This window comes from Mustela nivalis (genome assembly GCF_964662115.1).
Source record: "Mustela nivalis genome assembly, chromosome: 3".
NCBI lineage: Eukaryota > Metazoa > Chordata > Mammalia > Carnivora > Mustelidae > Mustela > Mustela nivalis.
Window position 1 is genome coordinate 34,377,460 of NC_139022.1, and position 24,482 is coordinate 34,401,941.

General features: G+C 45.6%; 1 protein-coding gene across 8 annotated transcripts in view; it reads left to right on the forward strand.

Moving 5' to 3' along the window:
• Positions 1–24,482, forward strand: part of KCNN2 (potassium calcium-activated channel subfamily N member 2) — a 477,186-nt gene that overhangs the window by 315,484 nt on the left and 137,220 nt on the right. For 6 of the 8 annotated variants that reach the window (XM_082723557.1, XM_082723555.1, XM_082723554.1 and 3 more), the window contains 3 exons: positions 12,230–12,432; positions 13,287–14,572; positions 15,197–15,292. In XM_082723557.1, coding sequence (XP_082579683.1) covers positions 12,411–12,432; positions 13,287–14,572; positions 15,197–15,292 — 1,404 coding nt within the window. In that variant the 5' untranslated portion in view covers positions 12,230–12,410. Of the gene's footprint in view, positions 1–12,229; positions 12,985–13,286; positions 14,573–15,196; positions 15,293–24,482 lie in introns of those variants that run through there. The other 2 variants (XM_082723560.1, XM_082723561.1) reach the window with 2 other exon arrangements.

The following is a 24,482-nucleotide window of genomic DNA, read 5'->3' on the forward strand; positions in this document are numbered from 1 at the left end:
TCTTATTCTCAGTGGCTCCAACAATAGCCAAGCAGATGACAGGATTGATTTATCGCAAAGTCTTGTGGATGTGGCTCTTGTCTAATGGACCTAAACACTGGTAAGTTTCTGTGGAGTCCCACACAGTTTTTCAGGGAATAGTATTGGCAGAAATGCTGCCAGCTTGAATTGGTAAGGGTTGAGATAGCATAACATGAGAAGAGGCCTTGAATCCTGAACTCAGACAGGGAAGACACAGGCTGTGAAAACTGCTCAGCTGTGAAATTGGGCCACCATATATGGACAGGGCAGCATAACTCAGAAGATAGAACCAAGAGCCTAGAGAGTAGAGCCAAGATTCCTGAAGAATCTTTCCTGGACCTCAAATCCCAATCAACCTTCTATCAGCATGTTCTCTATTGATGTCAGATTTTCTGTGTAGCAGTGATTCCCACCCCTCTGCCCCCATTTCCCCCTTTTTTTGGGTGGGAGTGTTGATAACACTATCCTTACTTATGTTATAATGCCCCATGCTTGTATTTTGGGGATGAGGGGGACAGACAACTTGTATATCTCATTCTCAGGTTTTCACATCAAGGTGAACTGAATCTAAGCGCCTTATCTCATTAAACAGCAAGACTCTAGATTTTGTGATGATGCTTTAATGGTGAGAAATTGGGGACATTGGGAGATAGTGAGTATATTTTGCATGTGGGACGGAGGTGAACTATTAGGGACTGCAGGGTGGACTGTGTCAGCCAGCCTCCAAGATGACCTCACTATTCCTTGTCCCCTCTTTATGATCTTAGGCAGTCCACTCCCAGGCTGAATAGGGCTGGCCCTTGCAACCGCTGGACATAGTGGAAATGATGGCATGTAACCCTGAAGCTGGGTCATAAAAGACACTCGCTCTCTCTTAAGTCATTGGCTTTTAGAAAGCCAGCCACAGTGTCATGATGACCCTTAAGAAGCCTTACAGATAGGTACGAGTGGTGAAGCACTGAGGACTGTTGGTAGCCAGCACCAACTTGTCAACTATATGAGTGACCATCTTGAACTTCATCCTTTTTGTTTGTTCTTTTTTTTTTTTTTTTTAAGATTTTATATATTTGACAGTGAGAGAGACGGAGAGGGAGAAGATGAGCAAACAAGCAGGGGGAGCTGCAGGCAGAAGGAGAGGGAGAAGCAGGTTCCCCACTGAGCAGGGAGCCTGATGTGGGACTTGATTCTAGGACCCTGGGATCATGACCTGAGCTGAAGGAAGCCCCTTAACCAACTGAGCCACCTAGGTGCCCCTTGATCCTCACCTTTATGAAGCCAGCTTCAACCTCATAAGAAACTCAGAGCCGGAACCAACTAGCCAAGGTGCACCTGAATTTCTAACAGAAACTAAGATAACAAAAACTTCTGTTTTAATCCACCTGATCTTTTTTTTGGGGGGGGGGTAATTTATTTTGCTTATTTCAAAAAAAATTCCAGTTTAGTTACCATACGATGTTGTATGAGTTTCTGGTGTACAATACAGTGATTCAACAATTCTGTACATTACTTAGTGCTCATCATGGTAATCCTTAATCCCCATCCATCACGGATTTCACCCGGCCCCCAAGCAGCCTCCCCTCTTGTAGCCATCTTTTTGTTCTCTAGAGCTAAGAGTCTGTTTTTTGGTTAAGAAAACAAAGCAAGGGGCGCCTGGGTGGCTCAGTGGGTTAAACCTCTGCCTTCGGCTCAGGTCATGATCTCAGGGTCCTGGGATCGAGCCCCTCATGGGGCTCCCTGCTCAGCGGGGAGCCTGCTTCCCTTCCTCTCTCTCTCTGTCTGCCTCTCTGCCTACTCGTGATCTCTGTCTGTCAGATAAATAAATAAAATCTTTAAAAAACAAAACAAAACAACAACAACAACAACAACAAAAAGCAAAATAAAACAATCCCCTCTCCCCCCAAAAGCACATAGATTTTTCCAATTTATACTCCTATGTGATGGTGTATGAAAAAGCTGGTTTCTTGAATCTTTACCAGTGCATTATGTATAATTATCATTCAGTGTAATAGAAAAAAAATTGTTTCAATTTACATTTGTTTGATTATTCAGAAGTTTTACTTTCTCTGACCATTTATCTTAGAGTTGCTTACTCATAGCCTTTTATTATTTCCCTATCTGGTTTGGTTTTTTCATTTTATTTTATTTATTTAAGTAATAATATGATTATTACTTATGTTATCTTTCATTTTATCTAATTTCTTAGATCTTTAAAAACAATTTTTTTTTTTGGAGGAGTGGGAGGGGCCGAGAGACAAGGACACTCTCAAGCAGGCTCTACAATCAGCACCCAGATAATACAGGGCTCGATCTTGCTGAGGTTATGACCTGGGCTGAAAATAAGACTTGGCTGCTTGGGGTGCCTGGGTGGCTCAGTGGGTTAAGCCTCTGCCTTCAACTCAGGTCATGGTCTCAGGGTCCTGGGATCAAGCCCTACATCTGGCTCTCTGCTCAGTGGGGAGCCTGCTTCCCCCCACCCTGCCCTCTGCCTGCATCTCTGCCTACTTGTGATCTGTTTGTCAAATAAAAAATAAAATCTTTAAAAAAAAAAAAAAAAAAAACTTGGCTGCTTAATGGACTAAGCCACCCAGGCACCCCCCAAAATGTTCTTGATATTAATCCTCTGTCTATTAAATACAGCACTTGTGCTTTTGATTTTGGTTCCTATGGATGTTTCATAATGCTGTATGTTCAAATCAGTTGTCTTTTCCTTCATGGCTGTTAGTTATTTGCTCAGGGAAACTGTATCTTGAGATTATAAAACTTGATCTCCTTTTTAATCTTCTGTATTTCTGTAGTTTCATTTCTTACATTTGGTGAGATGTGTTTTTTTAAGGCTTAGTTGTGTTAGCTACACGAAGAAGGCTTAGAAGGTCATCTTCAACATTTCTTTGAGTCAGTTTTCCTAGTTTAAAAAAAAAATGAATGAGAAGGAAACAAGGGTCTAGTCCTTTGAGCTTCTTGAGGACGTAACCTGTGTCTTACACGTTGCCGTAGTCATCACAAACTAATGCTTCTTCTTCTTGCCTATTTCCTGTTTCAGTCTGCTGATAATTGGGGTCCTTCTAGTTCGTTATCAGATATATCAGATCCTTCTCTTTCCTTTAACCCTTCTGTTGACTGTGAAACCAAGATCCTCTTTAAACCTGGAAGAATGCAGGCTCCTTTCTAGGAGAATCCACATTGTCCTCTCAGGAACAAAAAAGGGTGAATCGAGGGAGGAGAAGAAGAAAAGAAAACAGAAGAAAAGAGATCATACACGTCTCCTAAGGGCCGTCAGCCTGAGATCTAGAAACCTACAATATTTTCTCTGGTGCTTGTTAAAGGGACAAGGGGCCTTCCTACCTAGCTCAGTGGGAAGAGCTTATGACTCTAAATCACAGGATTATAACTTCAAGCCCCACGTTGTGTGTAGAGATTACTAAAAAAATAAAATAAAATAAAAATTTTTTAAAGAAGGAGGTGATGGGGTGCCTGGGTGTCTCAGTTGGTTAGGTGTCTGCTTTCAGCTCAGGTCATGATCCCAGGGTCCTGAGATCAAGCCCCACATGGTGGGGAGTCTGCTTCTCCCTCTGCCTCATCCCTCTGCTGGTGCTCTCTCTCTTTCACTCACTCTCACTCTCAAATACATAAAATCTTTTTTAAAAGTGAGGTGAAAGGCCATTCCTTACAGCCCACCTTATATATCTGCCCTCTGAATGGAACTACATAGGCCAACACTTAAGCAGGTGAGAGAGGTCAGTGGCCCTCCACCAATTATGGGAGATTCTACCACTTATAAGTAAGGCTCATTTTTTTTTTAAAGATTTTATTTATTTACTTGACAGACAGAGATCACAAGAAGGCAGAGAGGCAGGCAGAGAGAAAGGAGGTAGCAGGTTCCCTGCTGAGCAGAGAGCCCCATGTGGGGCTCCATCCCAGGACCCTGAGATCATGAACCAAGCTGAAGGCAGAAGCTTAACCCACTGGGCCACCCAGGCATCCCAAGTGAGGCTCATTTTAAGACTGCTTTTTCTCTAGTGTCCTCCAAGCCCTGATCTTGGGATAAGCAAAATCCTCAAATCCACAACAGGAAATGCAAGAGTCCTTTATCTCAGAACTGTGTTTGCTAATAACCTAGAAAAATCTTTTCTGGTTAATCTTATTTCAATTGTTTGGTCCACTTCATGTAATTTATTTTCGAGAACAGAGTGTCCTCTTTCCTACATCTTTTTTCCCCATGGTCTATGGCGCCACTAAAAAAGTTTTCTTTTTTTTTAAGGTTTGTTTTGTTTTGTTTCTCTTAGCAAAATATCCACTCAGTAAGCAAAACCATGAGTTTTATCTTGGCTAAAAACACGAGAAACTCCATGTGCAAATTAGCGTTTCCAGAAGATCAGGAATCTGTTGGGGATTTTGCACTCCTCTGCTGTCATACCCACCTCTGAATGTCCCCAGACAAATTCCACGAGACAGCTTTGCAGGATTGTCTTGGCTTTCAGAAGAGGGCTTCTGTCTTTTTGAAGTGAGCGCTGAAGCGAGTCTCATCCTGGAGCTCTAGTCACTCATCAATACCAAATGAGACCCCTGCCACCTCCTGGAGCCTGGCTCTGGCTCTGTTTTCTTGACTGCTGAGTCCTTTAAGATGTAGACTTCAATCAGCTGAGCCACAGGCTGCAGACTGCATGTGGAGCGTACTTGGGCTTCCAACCCTCCAGCCCGAGAGCCTATACTTCCAAAACAGCCCCTGACAACCTCTTACAAAAGGCTTCAGTCTCATTGTATTTTAAGCTTAAGGGCGATAGAGCTAAGACATCACACGGAAAAGTAATTAATGGCCGCCAGAAAGGACTGCCAGTCATCTTTGGACAATGCGTTAATTTGAATTCCTTCATCAGTTAGGATCATTCAAAGCACAGCAATTTTTTTTTTTTAAACTGTGGAATTCAGTACAAAATATACCTTCTCTGTTTCTTAGATATCAGGACGAGAAATGTACATTCCATAATTAAAGGTGCCTCACAGCTCCTTCTTCTATTGAAATTCCTCTTTTTTTTTTTTTAATTGTAATTCTTCTTAGGATATTCCTTGAACCATGAGATTCTTAGGATGTGACCCAGCCAGGGAGCGTCTCACAAGGAAAAAAAGTCTTGAATCTTAAATACCTTCAAATGCACGGATTGACAGTCCCTCGTGCCACAGAGGAAAACCTATTCCTGCTTTTCTTGAGTCTGATAGATCAATTGTTGCTTCACCAGTATTCATTTTAAATTGATTCCTTTGTTTCATTGATACTTTTCCTTTTACTTCATACCCAGTTATGCTGGGAGAGTTCTCCCATCTGCTTTTAACTTTTGGATACACAATCCACATACCATATCATTTAACCACTTAAAGTGTCTAATCAATGACAGTATATTCATGGAGTTAAATGACCATCATCTTCCCATTTTCAACATCTTTTTCACCCAAAAGAAACAGAGTATGTATTAAGAGTGACTCTCCATTTAGTGCTTGGGATAACCACTAATGTAATGTATTGTTTATAGCTTTGCCTCTCCTGGATGTTTCCTATAGATGGAGTCATATGTGTGGTCTTTTATGACTGGCTTTCCTTTACACATTTTCAAGGCTCCTTCGTGTCGTAGCAAAGCATCAGAACTTTATCCCTTTTTATTGATGAAGAATATTGCATTGTAAGAGCATACCCCATTTCCTTTACACACTCAGCCATAGATGGGCATTTGCATTCTTTCCAGCCCTAGGCTGTTATTTTGAATCATCCTTCTCTTAAACATCCACGGACACTTTTTTTTTTTTTTTTTTCTGTAGATGTGTATTTGCATTTTTCTTGGGCATCTACTTAGGACAAGAATTGCTCGTTAGAAAAGTAACTTTAGGGGCGCCTGGGTGACTCAGTGGGTTAAAGCCTCTGCCTTTGGCTCAGGTCATGATCCCAGGGTCCTGAGATCGAGCCCCACATTGGGCTCTCTGCAAAAAAAACAGAGAACCTGCTTCCCTTCCTCTCTCTCTGCCTGCCTCTCTGCCTACTTGTGATCTCTGTCAAATAAATAAATAAAATCTTAATAAATAAATAAATATTAAAAAAAAAAAAAAAAGAAAAGTAACTTTACATTTCATATTTTGAGGAACTGCCAAACTGTTTTCCGGAGAAGCTGAACCATTTTACATTCCCATCAATAATATATGGGGTTTCAAATTTTACCACATCCTGTCCACTTGTTGAAAAGCCCATCGCACCCCCATTGAATTGTCTTGACATCTTCACCAAACATCAGTTGACCATAAAGGTAAAGGGAGGTTTCTGGATTCTCAGTTCCGTTCCACTGATGTATATGTCTATCCTTATTCCATGACAGGCTATCTCGATCACGGTACCTTTGTGATAAGTTTTTGTTCAACAAGAAGATTTATTAGTATTTAGTGTGTTGGGTTGCTGAGGACACTGTTCTGTTTAATTGAACTTAGAACCAGTTGTGGTTCTTTCCTTTCCTGTAAGTGGACACCAACACTCTCCTTGCCCTAAGGCAATTACTTAGGGAATGGGGATTTATAAATAGTTGGGAGCGGGGAGGTGATAGTATGTAGATAGGCAAAGGGAGATACATAGATTTCCTGAGGCTGTTTGGCAAGTGGTAGAAAATCAAAAGGAAAAAAAACAGATGGTGTGATAAATAACACACCGGAATGGGTTAACAGGAAACGGGGGGGAGGGGCGGGGGGAAGAGCTAAGGCATGGTAGCGCCAATCCTGTAAAGAGGGCCAAATAATGATAGGGAAATAAATTGGATTTCGGAGGGAAAATAAACTTTCCAAAACTTTTGTAGCTTCATTTTGTTTCAGCACTGAGCGACCCTGGAACATTTGGGATCACCAAGGGGCAGCTTTGACCTCCGTTATTTAGGGATGGCTTGGCATATCTTTGTTCCCGTTTTTGCTGATTCTTTACCCTGGCTGTGAGATGTTTGGTTTCTCTCTTCCTGTGGCGCACAGCTCGACTTCCTTTCTCTGGTTGTTACCAAACCTGTAGTTTCTTTCCTGCTCTGTGCCTTTCAGGGCCAAATAGCCAAGGAACAAAACAGTCTTTGGTGGCAAGCAGGTAATTTATCCAGAGAATAAAGAGAGAATGGAGGAAGGGAGCTCATGCTCCAAGGGCACTAAGAGGCAGAGGGGGTATAAATGATATGGCTGTGGGGTGGGGGGTGGGGGGTGGGGGTGGGGATGCTGGATATCAGCCTGGGTCCCAGGAAGGGGTGGAGATTTCCAGGAACTTAAGCCCCATCCTTTTTTCTTCCCTTGGTGGTTGGGGGTTTCCTGTCTTGGTGCCTCCTAGGGAAGAGAGTTCAGTTTGTTACTGTAGTACAGTGAAGGAAAAGTGTGAATTTGGCCCACGGTGCCCACCAGATTGGACCCCTCTGGTTTGATCGCGTTTCTGGGGGGTCCTGTGCGGTCTGGTGTCAAGCTGATCCGGGCAGGAACACCCATAGGGGAGATACCAGGAAAAACAAACAAACGAAAAAACAGCTTGTAGAAAAATTCCCTATGGGGTTCTTTGGGGTTCATCTAGCGACACGGTTCTCCCCACTCTTTGGCATAATGGGAGAAGCGGCAAGAACACAGGTGGCCGGGTCCCTGCAGGGCTGCTGGCAAATTCCTCCAAGCCACAGGGCAGGCAGCTTGAGCGTGGGAATCCCCCTTATTTCACAAAAAGACAAAATGAGCCTGTTAGTGCCAATATATACGTTTCACTGGCCTGCAGCTTCTTCGACGGATGATGCCAACAATAAGGAATGCCAGACCAGACTGCAAAGTAGGCAGCAAACTCTGCGAGCAGCCTAGAATCGCCCTACTTTTTATACTTTTTAATTAGGCACCTTGGACCTGCGTGCCTACAGCCCTGCCATTGTATCCACACTTGTACTGGATCCTTATAAATTATTCTGTTGATCAAATGACGTCGACAAGAGACCAGCAGTCAGGAATCACAGAATCCCAACTATGCCAGCGAGGAAATGTCCCTGAGGCCATTGAAAGGAAGTGAATGGTAATGACAAGCCCCTGCGGTCCATTCCCGGACGGCTAGTGTGAGTCGATAGAGCGATTGGGTTATTCTGTGGCTGTGGAAGAAATGCTAGAAGTCTGCAAAACAGATTCAGCAGGTGGTCTCTGAAGGCTGCGTTTGAAGTCTGGCTTGCCTTGTTAGCTGTGTGACCTGGGGAACCCTGGGGCACTGGATTGCCTGGATTGCATTAAGCTCTTTACCTTTGAGATGGAGAGGATAAGGAAAACTTTCCTATCTCTCATAAGGATCCTTAGCAAAGCAAATAAAATAATGCAGAAACTTTCTCAACTAGAATGGGCTGCCTTTAGGTGGTTGGGTTTTTTTTTTTTTTTTTTTTTAATGACTTTCTGGATTTGGATGTGTGGTTCTAACTGCCAAGGATATTGGTTTATGAAATTGCAGATTTTTTTCAAAAGACTCCCCCCCAGTCAGTAATTTTAACCTGGTATTCATGTTTAATTATGTAACATGGTTCAATTCTAGCAAAACTAGTATACGTGCTTCATTTTTTTTTTCTTTTCTTTTCTTTCTTTTTTTTTTTTTTTTTGCTGGAGTTGCTGAGACTTTGACAGATATGCCAATTAGCTGGAAATGAAGAGGAGAATAGAAAAAAATTTGGAAAGTCAATGAATAGGCTCCAACATGATAATTAGTCCCTGAATAATAGCATTCTGGAGAAAAATTAACAAGGCCATCGCCAATAAGCTCATTCAGGTCTTGACACTTTCTGATCATGATGCAGAAGTAAAAAGAATACATATAAAAATTATTCTAATCTTTTCTTCAGATCCAATGTGGTTTATCTCTTACAAATTTAGGACAGTCTGTGGTTTAAAAACATCTGTTCTTATCGCCTTTTAATGGTTCTGTTTTGGGAAATGTGGACCTGTTATTGTGCTACTCCTAGCTACTCCATAACTCTTATTGTGCTACTCCATAACTCTTGATATGATCCCAATTGCGCATTTATATTTACCACCTTGTAAACTAAGTTCAGAGAGGCTGTGTCTTATCACAACCTCTCTGTTTGGCAACCCCCAACAATTTTCTCACTTGGGCAAAGAAAAAAAGAAAGTCTCAGAAAAATATTGACTTCGTAGCTCAAAGTTCCCTCTAGACTTCTCAGTGTGGGTCCCTGCCTCAGTTGCTCTGCCTACCCCTGGAAATAGACCAGAAACATCCAAATTCAGGGGAGTCCTGCTTTTGAAGGAACAATGAAGAGAGAGACAGAGCACGTGGGGCGCGTGGGTGGCTCAGTGGGTTAAGCCTCTGCCTTCTGCAGGGTCATGATCTCAGGGTCCTGGGATGGAGCCCTGCAATGGCCTCTCTGCTCAGCAGGGAGCCTGCTTCCCCCCCACCCCCTCTCTGCCTGCTGCACTGCCTACTTGTGACCTGTCTGTCAAATAAATAAATAAAATCTTTTAAAAAAAAGAGAGAGCACAAATAATTCCTAGGAAAAAGAGAATTATAAACAATGGCATCATGTAAATCTGAGTCAAGTAAGGGATCAGAGAGCAAACAACCTGCAGCTTTTTCCAAGATCCTATGTGGTCTGGGAAAATGGATCTTCTAAGACCAATGTTAAGTGTATGTGTTGGGTGGGGGGGGGGGCGGCGGGCGGTGTTCTTTGTATGTGTGCAAGCTTGAAATTCCACAAATATGGGGACCCGGGTGTTCTAGTCTAGAGAAAAAAAAAAAAAAAAACCCAGGTGATTTTTCAAAAATGATGCTGGAAATGGGAGGCCACTAATTGATGAGATTCGAAATGCATTTGGTGGATGAGTATGACCTCTGGTGTTAAACTAGAGAAATTCCAGCGCTATATATCTTAACGGTAGAAAGAGAAGCAAATGTCGTTTTCCAAAAGCTTCTAGTCAGAGGTTACAGGGCATTGTTTTGCGACTTTTGTATCAAACTTTCTTCCTTTCCTCCTTCTCTCTTTCCCTCCTTGGTCTTCCAGGTTTAAATGACTATCTCTTGTGCACACAGCACCAACCCTGTGGGAGAACACTGTCTTTGTTGCTCCGACTGCTTGGTCACGTGTATCTCTATAATCCTTTATAGAAAAAAGGGGCAAAATTACGGTGTCTGAATTTTAAAGGTTTATATATAAGTTTGCTATTCATTTGTTAATTTTATAAAGAAGAGAAGAATGGTGAAAACAAAAACTCCTTAAATGTGCCCCTGTCGTACATAACCCAATAGTGTGGGAATGCCCCAAACGACACAGATGAAAAATGAAACATGACATTGTTGGGGGGTATCCTGTGGTTTTCCATAATCATACCGATAGAGGATTATCATACTCTCCAAACAGACATTTATTAGCAAGGTGATTTTGGGGGGATGGAGGGTGTGATCAGATGATTCCTTAAAACAGAACAATGATATACATCTGATTGACTTCTCTCTCTCCAGTCACAGTGAGTTTCACATTATTATTTCATGAGGCTTTTTGTGTTTTTTTGTTTTGTTTTGTTTGTTTGTGTTTTTTTTTGGTTGTTGTTGTTTTAATATTGGCGGGGAATAAGCACTATGAACTGATTTTAGGTATTCTGACAATTCCTCATGCTGGGTCCTATCTTCATATCATTCTTACTCTGTCGGTCATCCTCCCCCTGAGTCCCCTTTGTGACCAATGGAAACTCTGTACATCATGGTCATAAATCTTAGTAAACACCCTTTTTTTCTATATGATTAATGGAACTGTACCTAATCCCGTACCAAGGCACAGAGATATACAGGCCAAATGACACAACCTTTTGTCCCTTTTAATTAGTTTACGCAACCCTCTGTTTGAAGCCTTAAACTTGCTGTTTGAGAAAGTCAGTTTGATACATAGAATGTAGCCATTACTTACAGTGTTTGAATTATTCTAGAACCTTATATCTAATTGGATGCTGGCAACAATCGTGATATTTGGGGAGGCATCGATGTCATCTTTCAGCTAAATTTATGAAAGTATTGATGTCCTGTGATTACACTCCCTTGAAGAATTTCATTCATAAGGAGGAATCAAACTCTTCATTCAATTCAGCCGCATATAGTGAAGTGAAAATAAATGTATGATTGATTTTGTGCTTGCGTTGAATTTTCACACCAGAGGTAACTAACTTAATTTGGAAGCTTTCTTTGTTAATTTCAAAGTCAGCTCATTAGAATCGTTTTTAATGGCCATGCGCCCCACACAATTCTTGCATTAGCTACTCAGCTACCATGAGCTTTGTAACTAAGCAAGTTTTGTTGAACTGCCAAAAATCAGGACAGAGTATAAACATAAAATACTGGCTCCACTTTGTAGCTATTCAATTTCTACTCCTGACTTAGACTATTGAAAAATAAAATTTCTGACAGTACTCTTTATCTTATATGGAGAGCTGTGGGCCAAATAGCAACCTGTGCTTCCCCCCACCCCCTTCCCCTTTTGGATTTTTTGCACGTACAAAAAATTAAAATTGTTTAACCCATGTCCAAAAGATATCCTAAAATGAATTATTCACTCCATGGTATTGAAAACGCATGCACACACAGTCCTAGGACAAGGTACCTGGTGAGCAACTTTAGGGCAGCTGCCGAGTAGAATATCAAGAAATTGGATCCAGCTGAGAATTCCAATTACCTAATGAGGGTGATCTGTTTACGCTCTAATTTCTTGGTCTAATTCACTATAATCCCGATCATAAAAATCATGCATTTAAATTACGATTTACAATGGAAACAAATATTTAGCTGGCTAGGGTTCCTTTCCTGTCCTTTTCGGGGAGCCTGGAATTTCCATGTACAAAGAAATACGAAGGAGAAGCACTCAAGATAGAGCAGTAACAATTCTCGGAAAAGGGTCCCCTACCGCTTTGTGTTGGTATATCCCCTAAGAGAAGAGCACATTGCGGGAAATATGTGAGCCTCAAACTGCCATTTTTATCCGTTTATTAGAAAGTAAATAATTACACCTGACTCTAGCAAAACTCCAGCACCCGCCCGGGAGTGGACACTCAGCCGGGGTTTTCATTGTTAATAATTTCTGTAACGAACGGTGGCGACTCGGCCCGCGCCAGGCCCCTCTCCCACCCGCAGTCGGGGCACGGCCGAGGAGAAGCCCGGGGTTTGCGCATCTGTGACCCGCCTTTGCTTTGTGTCTGTGCTTTGCAGGTGGGGAGGAGGAAGAGGAACAGAGGAGGCGCTGGCGGCCGGCGGTTGCTGAGCAGCCCCCAGACCCTCGAGCAAGCCGCCTCTCCACCGCCGGAGAAGCCCGCGGACCTACCCACTGGGGCGGCCAGAGGGCCTGAGCGCCCGAGCCCGGGGACCCGGCGGCCGGGGGCGCCAGCCCCTCATGTTCCGCAGAAGGCGCAAATGTGAGCGGGCGGTATCTGGGAAAGCCCTCCGCCCCCGCCAGGGGGACCCGGGAAGCCCGCACGGGCTCCTCCCGCGGACGGTGGGGATCCCCTCCTCCGGCCCCGCCCCCATCCTCCCCCGGCCCGGGTGCCGAGGCGGTTAACCCTCCCCGCGCCGCGGCGCACTCGGGCCGGAGCGCGGCGCAGCCAATCCCGACTCCCGGGCGCCGGAGCCCAGCGACTGGGGAAGATCCGGGCGCGGGGCTGGCTCTGAACTCGAGGCGACCAAACCGGGGCTCAGGCCCCGAGGTTCTCCCCAAACCCTGCTGCACTGGCGGAGCCAGCCGCCAAACTTTTTTTTCCCAAAGCGGGTGCCCCCGCAGTTCTTTGGCGGGCAGCCGGCGGCCCACTCTCCGCGGGACGATCAGGGAGAGGTGGGCGTGCAGCGAGGGGGCTGCTGTTCTGCAGCCCTACGAGGCGTGCACGCGGGCGGACAAATGGCAGGGGTTCCGCACTGTCCCCGCGCCTGACCCACGGCTGGGGTGGCCCAACGTGCTGCAGTGCCCGGCGCAGGTGATCTAGACTGCGCGTCCGGCACGAGCTAGGGGGGCGGCGGCGAGGGGGGCAGGGAGGGAGGGACGCCCCTTTCTTCTCGCCCCTTCCCCCGCAGCCCGGCTGCACAGTCTGGGGGCTCCCCATCCCCGGTGGTGCTCCCCGGCGCTCCCCATCAGCAGGTGGGGCCCCCAGCCCTCACCCCTCCCTGGCCTGCGCACCCCCAGGGTTCTCATCCTGCAGATTCCCTCCTCCCCATCCCTCTCTCTCACACACGCTCCCCTAAGCCGCGCGCGCCGCAAACTCGGTCTCGGTCCCCGCAGGTGATGTCATGCCCATTGTTTTGGTGCGCCCAACCAATCGGACTCGCCGCCTGGATTCTACCGGAGCCGGCATGGGCCCTTCCTCGCACCAGCAGCAGGAGTCCCCGCTCCCGACCATAACGCATTGCGCAGGGTGCACCACCGCCTGGTCTCCCTGCAGCTTTAACAGCCCTGACATGGAAACCCCATTGCAGTTCCAGCGCGGCTTCTTCTCGGAGCAGCCGCCGCCGCCGCCGCGCTCCTCACACCTGCATTGCCAGCAGCAGCAACAGAGCCAGGACAAGCCGTGCCCGCCCTTCGCGTCCCTCCCGCACCCTCAGCACCACCCGCACCTCGCGCACCAGCCGCCGGGCAGCGGCGGCAGCAGCCCATGCCTCCCGTGCAACAGCTGCGCCCCCTCCGGAGCCCCGGCGGCGGGGGCGGGGGCGGGGGATAACCTGTCCCTGCTGCTCCGCACCTCCTCGCCCGGCGGCGCCTTCCGGACCCGCACCTCCTCGCCGCTGTCGGGCTCGTCGTGCTGCTGCTGCTGCTCGTCGCGCCGGGGCAGCCAGCTCAATGTGAGCGAGCTGACGCCGTCCAGCCATGCCAGTGCGCTCCGGCAGCAGTACACGCAGCAGCCGGCGTCCGCCTCCCAGTACCACCAGTGCCACAGCCTGCAGCCCGCCGCCAGCCCCACGGGCAGCCTCGGCAGCCTGGGCTCCGGGCCCCCGCTCTCGCACCACCACCACCACCCGCACCCGGCGCACCACCAGCACCACCAGCCCCAGGCGCGCCGCGAGAGCAACCCCTTCACCGAAATAGCCATGAGCAGCTGCAGGTACAACGGGGGCGTCATGCGGCCGCTCAGCAACTTGAGCGCGTCCCGCCGGAACCTGCACGAGATGGACTCGGAGGCGCAGCCCTTACAGCCCCCCGCGTCGGTCGGAGGAGGTGGCGGCGCGTCCTCCCCGTCTGCAGCCGCCGCCGCGGCCGCCGCTTCGTCCTCAGCCCCGGAGATCGTGGTGTCTAAGCCGGAGCACAACAACTCCAATAACCTGGCGCTCTACGGAGCCGGCGGCAGCGGCAGCGCTGGAGGCGGCGGCGGCGGTGGCGGCAGCGGGCATGGCAGCAGCAGTGGCACCAAGTCCAGCAAAAAGAAGAACCAGAACATCGGCTACAAGCTGGGCCACCGGCGCGCCCTGTTCGAGAAGCGCAAGCGGCTCAGCGACTACGCGCTCATCTTCGGCATGTTCGGCATCGTGGTCATGGTCATCGAGACCGAGCTGTCGTGGGGCGCCTACGACAAGGTAGGCGCTGCAGCCGCTTGCCCAGCCTTCCGGGACCGCGGGGTTCGGACGCCGGGTGGTTGGGATGGGCCCTGGTGGGAAATTCTTGCCGGCCAGCCCCGAGCCTCCTCGGGACGGTGGCAGGTGCCCGCCGGGACGGCGAGCACGGCTCGGACGCGCTGTCCTGATCCTCCAGGCAACTCTACAGAGAGAGCCTTTCTGCGCGCAGCCAAAGTTCTGGAGTCAGTGAGTGCCCCAGCGACTTCAGGCACATTAAATAAATGTTTCCAGGAGTCAGTAGGGGAAAGCAAGCCCTGTTGCTTTCCAGGTGCTCGCAATTTAGGAGGCCCCTTTCAACCCAGAGTGCTTAAACTCAGGGATAACTTCCTCTGGGTTTCGAGAGCCAGGATCTGCGCTGGCATATGTCATGGCGCGGACCCTCTCCCTAGCCATCCACCTGCCCTCCTCTCCTCACTTCCCTTAGAGGCCAAGTGAGCTGACGGATCCCACAGCCAAGACAGGTACTCCCCTCATCCCCATCCTCCTCCTCCTGGGAGTTCATATTCTGGGGCTGGGGGTGGTCGGGGGCCCTGGAAGGTGGTTCAGAGTGCTAGTTTCTTAAAAGTGCTTCTGTCTGTGTTGCAGGCGTCGCTGTATTCCTTAGCTCTGAAATGCCTTATCAGTCTCTCCACAATCATCTTGCTTGGGCTGATCATCGTGTACCACGCCAGGGAAATACAGGTAACTTAGACTCCGCTATTTATGAATGACCCAAAGCGCGGCCGCCCGCCTGGAGAAGCGCGAGGCAGTTTTTTCCAAACCCTCGTGTCCTTGCTTGAGGTTACAGAAGACACACGCTGTAGTCTTGCTACAGCACCTGACCTGTTCTTTCAAGAAGTTCAAAACAAAACAGCCCAGCACGTAAACAGGCTGGGTTGTACCTGTTAAGCCCTTAAGATGTTCCCCTCTCTTCTTCAGGTCGATCTAGTTCTCCAAATTTCCTTAAGGCCAGTTAGGTAGTAGGCTTCAGCGGTGGGGTAAGCGGGAATTCTTGCTTGATAGGCCTATCCCCCCTGGGTGCGTCATTATGGAAGATAGTGTCCCTCTCTGTGTATCTTCTTCTGTAATGTAGCGAAAGAAGAAAATAGGCTCGTGATATTCCTAGCTAATATATGTAAATGAGACATGAGAAAAATCCAAACTCTTTATCTTCAGCCATTAAAGAAAAAAAAATAGTCTGCCCTAAGGTTAGAATACAAATTCTGTGTATGTGGTGGTTTGGTATATTTTTTTTTTAGCTGCAATCATTACATTGCCCTTTAAAAAAAAAAAGTGTCATTTAAGAGCAAAGGCCACTGCCCTGGTGAGCAGTCTTATTAGGAAATGTTTTGTTTAAATGCAGCCAGGAACTCTATTGTCGAATTTGGCTTTTACTGACAATTTCAGAATACTTGTATAAAATTCATGGGTCATCTTTGGAGTTGTTTAGTTTGCTGTAGCCTTCAGTCCAAGGAATATTAAGGGTTGTGAATTAAAAGAACGAGGCTTTTCAAAAATGAAGTAAGGTTGGGATTTGCCAGTTTAGAATTTACACTAATATGTATTTTCTGATTTTTTTTTTTTGGGGGGGGGAAACAATTGTTGACTATTTGTTGGAACTTTTAAGCCCTTCAATTTAGGGTGCTTTCCATTTAAAGACGCCATTTAGGACGCCTTTAAATTTAAAACATCGTATAGAACTTACCACTTAAATAATTTAATATTAATTATGTTAAGTCAATGTGAGGTTAGTCATTAGCAAGCTCACAGCAAATATGGAAGAAACCAATTTTTAACTATGGTGCAAGCCAAACAAACATGCCCATGACCCCAAAGGAGCAGGGAGAATGAAGTAAGACTTCGTCTTCCTTTCACATTTGCAAAGACTTTGAACGGTGTCATTCCAAAGGGAGAAAGTGAGCGAGCGAATGAGAATTAGAAAGAGTGAGACCATTTAGAGGTAAGTCACCAAACTGCCTTGGCGAAGCCAGGAGAATGCACCCTAGAACTCTAACATCTTAATAGTTTACAGGGAGGTCCGTTGTAATTCGGGGTTTTGTGATCCTGGGCTTCTGAGATTCCCTGAAACATTCTTAAGTGATACCACAACGTGGCTTACCCATAATGAGTGCATCTTCTCATTTTGACTTCCAAGAGCAGACACTTAGAGCTGGGAGGAACAAAACAGAATGAATAGTCTTCTGACTCCGTTTACAGACGGGGAGCCCGAAGTCAGAATAGGGGAGTAGCTTGCCAGATGGCACAGCTAGACAGGGCAGAGTGGGCCCAGGCCCTCTCCTCCAGCTTCTAGTCCAGAAAGCTTCCTGCTGTGCTCGGTTACTTGCTAGAGGCCCAGAAATATGGGGATTTTTTGGGTCCGTGATTTCTCTCTACACATCTGGTTTACAAATAGGTTGAATTTAAAAGGTCATTGTAAAATCTTCTCAGGTATTTTTTAAAAACCAGGTAACTTAAAACAACTTGTTTTGTTTTGTTTTGTTTTGCTTGGCAACTGGAGTGGTTTTCCTTCATTTAGCTGGAAAGAGAACTTGCTGGTGTTTTCATTGAGCATTAGCTTTCGTACCTGTCTATTCCTTCGGAAAAGTGCAGAGCTAAACAAGCATTTGCCGAGGAGACATTGGGTGATAGTCCCATCGAGGGCAAAGCATCTTCCTGAAGACACTGACTTCTTAAGAATTATTGGAAGGTCCTTTGAAATAACTTACAGGAATTTGCAAGGAGTAACCAAGTGTTAGGTTTTTGGTTTTTTTTTTTTTTTAAGATTTTATTTATTTATTTGACAGAGAGAGATCACAAATAGGCAGAGAGGCAGGCAGAGGGAGGGGGAAGCAGGCTTTCCACCAAGCAGAGAGCCCCATGCGGGACTTGATCCCCGGACCTTAGGATCATGACCTGAGCTAAAGGCAGAGGCTTAACCCACTGAGCCACCCAAGCACCCTTAGGTATTATTAAAACTTTTTTGATACCACGTTAGAACTCTTGAAACTTCTAGAAACTAATAAAAATACAAGAACTCCTATTTTTTTTACAGATTTTTCACGGTTGGAATTGCACTTGCTGGCTCATTTTGAGGACTATTTCTGATGCACAAATGCATAGGTATTTTGATGGAAAGATACTTAGCATGGGTGACAGAAGTGCTGCTCCCCTAAAACTTACAAGCCCTGTGAATTTCTCTACCGTTGGGGTGACGTAAATATCCCAGAATGTTAGATTTGCAAAACTGAGTTTATTTTACATGATACATAATTTCTGTTGAACCAGCCACACTTAAATTTCAAAACTGATGCTTGGTATCAGTATCATTCAGTTGTTTTGGTTGTAGCGTTTTCTCTCTGTGTTTTCCCTAGGGGGATTTCTTTCCCAAGCTGAAGCTCCAAACGCTTATCTGAGATGCTTTTACAAAAGTCGAAAGTGGAAGAGGGCCAGATAAACTTGAGGACCCTGAACTAGAAGTCAGGCACCAGAAAAATCTGTATTAATTTATGCAGATATTAGAGTCAGCCGTGTTGGCAAAAGAGTTGACCTTGAATCCCAAGTGCACAGGCTTGTGTATGTGTGTGTGGAAAATGAAACATTGTGCCTCCCCACCTTTTCAACTTATTGATGTCACTGATGTAGGTATATTTCTTTCCTAAGTTTTAAGCGATAAGTCACTTCTCAGTTTACTATTAACAATTCCAAACATCCTGAGTAGCTGTGAGTGGAACTAAGTATTGCCAACCAGAACCTGTCTTTGGAGGTAGCATGTCATCTAAAATGACATGTTTTTTTTTTTTTTTTCCTTTTTCTGTTTAGCCTACCAGCATGGTGATTGGGTAGCGAGAGCTAGCTAAGTGTGGCTTTCTGGTACATGATAGGATGTGTTAAGTGTCTTAGCCAACGTCCTGGCTCTCTGTCCCCCGGAATGGCTTAACGAAGCTTGGGGAGGCCCTGACATTTCCATGGAGAACCTTGGAAAGCAAGTCGGTGTGACCTTTTATAAAATGTTTATACATGCTCTGGCAAAATAAGACAGTTCAGGTGAGTCATGGTCGGAAGTGCCTGAATTAAAATAGGGCCATGAGGAGGCTTTGAAAGAACAGAGCTCTCAGTACATTGCAGCCTTGGTGTCCTTTTTCAGGACCACAGACAGCTCAATGCACCAGGCTTTACTCTGCATTTCACTAATTACTTGAATGCCCCGTCCCCAACCAAAACTGAAGTCACCGTGTGTATGCGTCACAACACTTATACAAAATCAGATTTAGTGGGAGCAGTTTTTCGGCTCAGTAGATGTTAGAGTTTTTTCTATATCCATCAGTAAAGCCAAAGCAATGACAAGAAAAATAAGCAAGAACAAAAACCCATCCGTGAATGAAGGATGAGTCAGGAAAAAAACTTCAGTAAATGCCTAGGTATCGTGGTCTTCCTACGAAGGAGGAACACTCTGGGGATTGTTTTTATGTGATTTGGAAAGGTCACTCGATACTAAATAAGTGGCTTTTTCTTCTCATGTCTTGGGTCAAATAGTAGGAAAAACAGAATCATGATGTTCTCTCACTTTCCTTTTTGCCACCCCTCCTTCTCTGTGAGATTGGGAGTATGTCTTGGATGGGGCAAGTACACAGTCCAATACTTTTTAAGATCTTCAACATCAGAAAATTTGAATCTAGATTTCCCTTCCATCTTGTCAGTTTCTCATGCGGAAGCAATTTCAGTTGACATCGTTGTGTAGTATTTTGAGAGAGACAAATACAGGATTCTAAATCAGGAAAGAAAGCCCCTTGGACCTTGATCTTCCCAGTTCTCATGGGATTTGGAAGAAGGGCTGGTACATACTTTAAAGTTAAACACGTTTTTGTTTGATTTTGTCTTGGGAACGATATAATTACGTAATACTGAGCGTCAGAGGAAACGCTGGTTATTCTTCGGTATGTCTTGCAATGGGAGAATTCCTTCTCTTCCCAGTTAGCTTTTCAGCGATGGAGGACATCGATCTCAAAGTGCAAGAACAGAAATTAAACTTTCTCTTTACTCATGCTTCTAGGCCACACAAAGGAAGGAGTGAGGGACGGAGGGCAAGGGCCTTGGCAACATCGGAAGGCTCTGATTGGCGTGGAGTGGAAAGGCACCCACTTAGTAAGACTCTGGTTTGCCTGTGGAACCTGGAAAAGGATGCTCACTTTCCCACTCCTACAGAAAGCAAGTAGATGCTTCCAGACTGTGCAGATAATACGGCATCTAGCTATTATTCTTATGGATACAGTAACAATACATATAGTAAGAACAAGCAGTACGGAAGAGTTTCAAAGAAACACAATAGTCGCGTTCTCTGTCCTTTCCGACCTTTGCCTGAGGGGCATCTGCTTTGAAGTTTCTCGTAGACTCTTCTGGAGTTTTCAGAATTGAACTTTTAGATGTGTTTAGACACAGGCAAACCTAGCTTGTGTTCGCTGATAGATCTTGGAGGTTTTTCTTCCTCAGCACCTAGAGAGACCTGTCTCATTTTCTTGTAGCACCTGCATAAAGCCTATTTTATGGATGGGCTGCGGTTAACTCGTAGGCATTTCGAGTGTTCTAGATTTTTGCTATTATAAGCAGTACTACCAGTGAACGTTCTCGTGTACTCGTTTTAAGCAACTCATTAGAGTACATGCCTGTGGTAACTATCCAACAGCCAGATCACTGAATCCAAGGGTGTTTTTGTTTTCAGTGGAAAGGTGTGGCCCATCAGCCCTTCCAGAAGAGTTCACATTTCGCGTGTCTCCACACATTATCCCTCCACAGCACTGTTAACCCCGGATATTATTTTTAAAAAGGAATTTTAAACAGCTTTGGCTTTCTAAAGTCTAAAAAAGTTGATTTGCCTGAAAAAAAAATTTTTTTGGAGAAAAAAAAATGAAGGAAAAATCTCATGAGCTCATAGGCTTATTTGCAACAACCTGTGATATCTGGGAGTGCCTTGTTTGATCTGCTAACAAATTTAATGGTCTCTGGACAGAGGCCACCAGACACCCATCATTGCCACACTTTAGGTTTTTTGTTTTTTGTTTTTTTTTAAACCTCAAAAACTGTAGAGATGGAGGAAGCTGCAAAGTTAGAAGGAGGGTATCTTCAGTTGGTCTTTAGGTCTCTGCTCTTGTCAGCGAGATAGATGAGAATTGCAGGTTCGCTGTGAGACTCCAGAAGATGGGGATGTGGGAAATTTGCCTGAATGGCCTTGGTGGTTAGCTCCATGGCTGATAGGTCCGTGGCCAGTGGCTCCGACATTAGTTGTAATGGGACTCTCAGTCGCTTTGACTTCGTGTCGACACTGTAGTAACGAAATCACTCAGGACTAATTTTCCCTGCCTGCCCGTGTGAAGATCTCTGCATTATTAACGGGTGTGACGCTAAATAAAGTGACCTGGTGTGTTTACAGAGCAGCATCACAAATGAGTGGAAGGGTGCAACTTCAGGTTTACCGCAAATGGGTTTCCTTGGTCTGCCCCAGCGTGTTTCTGGGCCACGTTTCAGGCAGCGTGGAAAGAAGGGCACCGGGGGCTGTTATCGTCCCAGACCATATCTGGCGGGGCACGCAGAGGGAGCCTGCCTTGATTCCACCCCAGGAAGTTACTTATGGTCAGGTTATAAAGCAGTTTTATGGGGCTACTTGAGAATGAATTTCCATGCAAGAAAAAAATAATAGGATGTCTGCTACTTTGGGAGCCTATTTTTACCCTGAAACTCCTTACAAATGCTATTTAGGAAACTAGAAAGTGCGTGGAGGGCATGATCAGGCCCAGCATCCCACCCAGCCTGGGAAATCCCTTTATGTCATCTCAGATAAAAGTGGTCACCCGCTCTTCTGCTTGGACCCTCTTCCCATGATTGGCAGACAGTCCCCCTGTCCGAGGCTCTCTGTTCCAAGGCCCACTCTTATTTTTTAGGAAGATTTTCTTTACGTTGAGGTAAAGCCTGGTTTTATTTCTTCCACACTCAACATTTTCACAGTTTTTGAACTTTGCAGTTAGGATGGAGAAGAAGATGGGAAGGTCCCTGGCTTCTTGTAACTGACATTCCAAGGATGCAGGGTTCAGGAGAGAGGCAGACTTTAAGCAACACAGTCCCAGGAAGTAATGGTCAATGTTATGAGGGGATAGAAAGGGCTGAGCTAGAAAATACTTGGAGGTATGGAGGGGGTGGTTTCACATCAGACCAGTGCTCAGGAGCATTGTCCAAGGATTTGACTTTGCAACTGAGACCTATAAGAAAAGACATTGTCAGCAACTGGCAGAGTCTGTGGGAACAATTTGTGCTCAGGCCTTGTGACCCAGAGGAGGTTCCTGTACTTAAACAAATGAGAGAAAACTGATGTGGCCTAAGCCGGGGAAGAACAGGAGATTGGTCCTGGGCAGACCAAGAGAGGATGTGGGACTCTGATATTGAAGGGTCTTGAGGCCATGGTAAGGACTTGGGGATTTCCTTTTCTTCCCCCTCCATCCCTTGACAAAGCATAGGGTAGGGAAGTCATTAAAGAGTTGATTTGTTTTAGAGCATGGAAGAGTCATGATCCAACATACGGTTTGGGCAGAACTTTTGCTGGTGTTCTGAGAAGACTGGCATGAAGATGACAAGGAAGGTCTTGACCAGCCCCATTGTAGAGAAAAGTGATGCTCATTTGGCTGGGTTAACAGCGGTGGGGGCATGGACAGGTCTGACTTGAGACCCATGTTGGAGGTAGAGCAGACTTCCTAGCAGGGGACGGGATGTGACCGGTGAGGCCAAGGGAGGTCACAGAGATGGATCCAGGGGTTCCAGCTGAAGCAATGGCGTATATGGAGCTGAGAGGGGAAGACCCACAGTGAAAGGTGGAGGACGTGGACGCAAGAGTTTGCATTGGCAAATCCATTGGAGAGGTTTCTGATTATATAGGGGAAGCTTAGGGTTCAGAGGAAGAGTCTAATGGAGATTTAAATGGGTGCCTTCAGCATAGAGGCTGTTTAAATTCACAGGAATTGATAAAGTCATTGAGTGAGAATAAAGATGAGAAGAACGCCAAAAGTTGATCTGCCTGGGACATCTAGAGGTTGTGTAAAGGAGGAATAAAAGAGATGGGATGAAGTATCCCCACTGTGGAGATGGGCACTGTTGTAAGGGGGGGCTCAGTGCTATGTATCCCATGCAGTGAAGCCTGTTAAAACAGGGTAGAGGAGTGCCTTTTGGATTGGACCAGTTGAAGGTCATTGCTGACTTTGAGGCACAGTTTCAGTGGAGAGAGAGCAACAGAAGATAGACTGCAGTTTCTAGTAGAGCAGAATAAATTGATCTCCCGCCCCCTTCACAGAATCACAGAGCGAACATTGAAACATTGATTAGTTCCCCTTAAATGCCCTCCTGATTAAATAGTCCTAGTTTCTTTGAATGTTCCTGATCAGACTTATAATGTCCCTGATGGTATTCATCTGTCCTTAACTGTTGAATTCCCTTTTCCAACTAGAAAGTTAGAAAAGTACCCAAGACTTTCAGATGGGATTCTTACTTCCTTTCATCAAAGATGCATACCGGATACTCACTGTTACTGGTCTAAAATGGTCATTACTTCATGCGAACTGTTGCCATATAAGACTTGTAAAAATTTTTATTGAACTAAGTGTATGGCTTCACATTTACTGACCCTCTTTGGTAGCATCTTGGTTTCAGACCTGGGTTTCAGCCTGTCTGAGTTATTTGACTTATAATCCCAGTGCTTACTTGACAAACACTTGTTTAGGTACAGAAAATGCTGTGTACGGACTCATTAATAGAGTTGTTCTGTTGGCAATACCCAAATTAGCACATAATTCTGTTCCAGAAATGTGATCAATATTAGTGGCCCTACCTGGTTTGCACACAGGCCATTGACACGATTAATGCTTCTCTCAGGCTCCTGGCTAAGCCGTGAGTCTGGAAAATGGACCTTGGGAACCTGTGTGCAAAGCCTGGGTTCAAGGGCCACGGTCAGAGCTCAGAAGTAGGGCGTTTTTTTGCTCTGAGACATCTGCTCATTCATGATATTTGGTACAGCCTTTCAAGTAATGACAACTCTGTGAACCCTGACTATCAGCCAGCCCACGTTCCTCTACCAGAATGTCACGAGGACTGTCATATCCCTCACTGAATCCCCGTGTTCTGTGAGAACTGTAATCTTGTGATCTCCCCGTCTGTTAGCAATATCCAAGACGGAAAAAAGACTGATGTACTTGTTATCTTAAGCATTGTGGTGTAGGCTTCGTGACCAGATGCCTTTCCTCTTAAAAATTTCATTTTCGAAATTTCAGTTAGTAACGCTTCATATTAGAAAATTGGTAAAACCTGGAAAACACGGGAAGGAATCTTAGTGTCGTCTCACCACCCAGGGATAATAATTATTTGGTTCTAATGTATTTACACCACAAAGTAAGTGGACATGGTATTTGCTATGTATCTGTAGAAAGAAATTTACAATTCTTTTTCGTGTGATTTTGGGTTGATTTCCCCAGGCCGTTACACATTCTTCTTCTTTTTTAAAAGATTGATTTTATTTATTTATTTATTTATTTTTATTTTTTAAAATTTTTTTATTATTTTCAGCATAACAGTATTCATTGTGTTTATTTGTTTGTTTGTTTTACCACACCCAGTGCTCCATGCAATCCATGCCCTCTATAATACCCACCACCTGGTACCCCGACCTCCCACCCCCCCGCCCCTTCAAAACCCTCAGATTGGAAGGGGAGGTGAACCATGAGAGACGATGGACTCTGAAAAGATTTTATTTATTTACTTGAGAGAGAGTATGTGGGAGAGAGAGGGAGAGCATGAGCAAGGGAAGAGGCAGAGGGAGAGGGAGAAAAAGATTCCCTGCTGAGCAGAGAGCCCAATGCTGGGC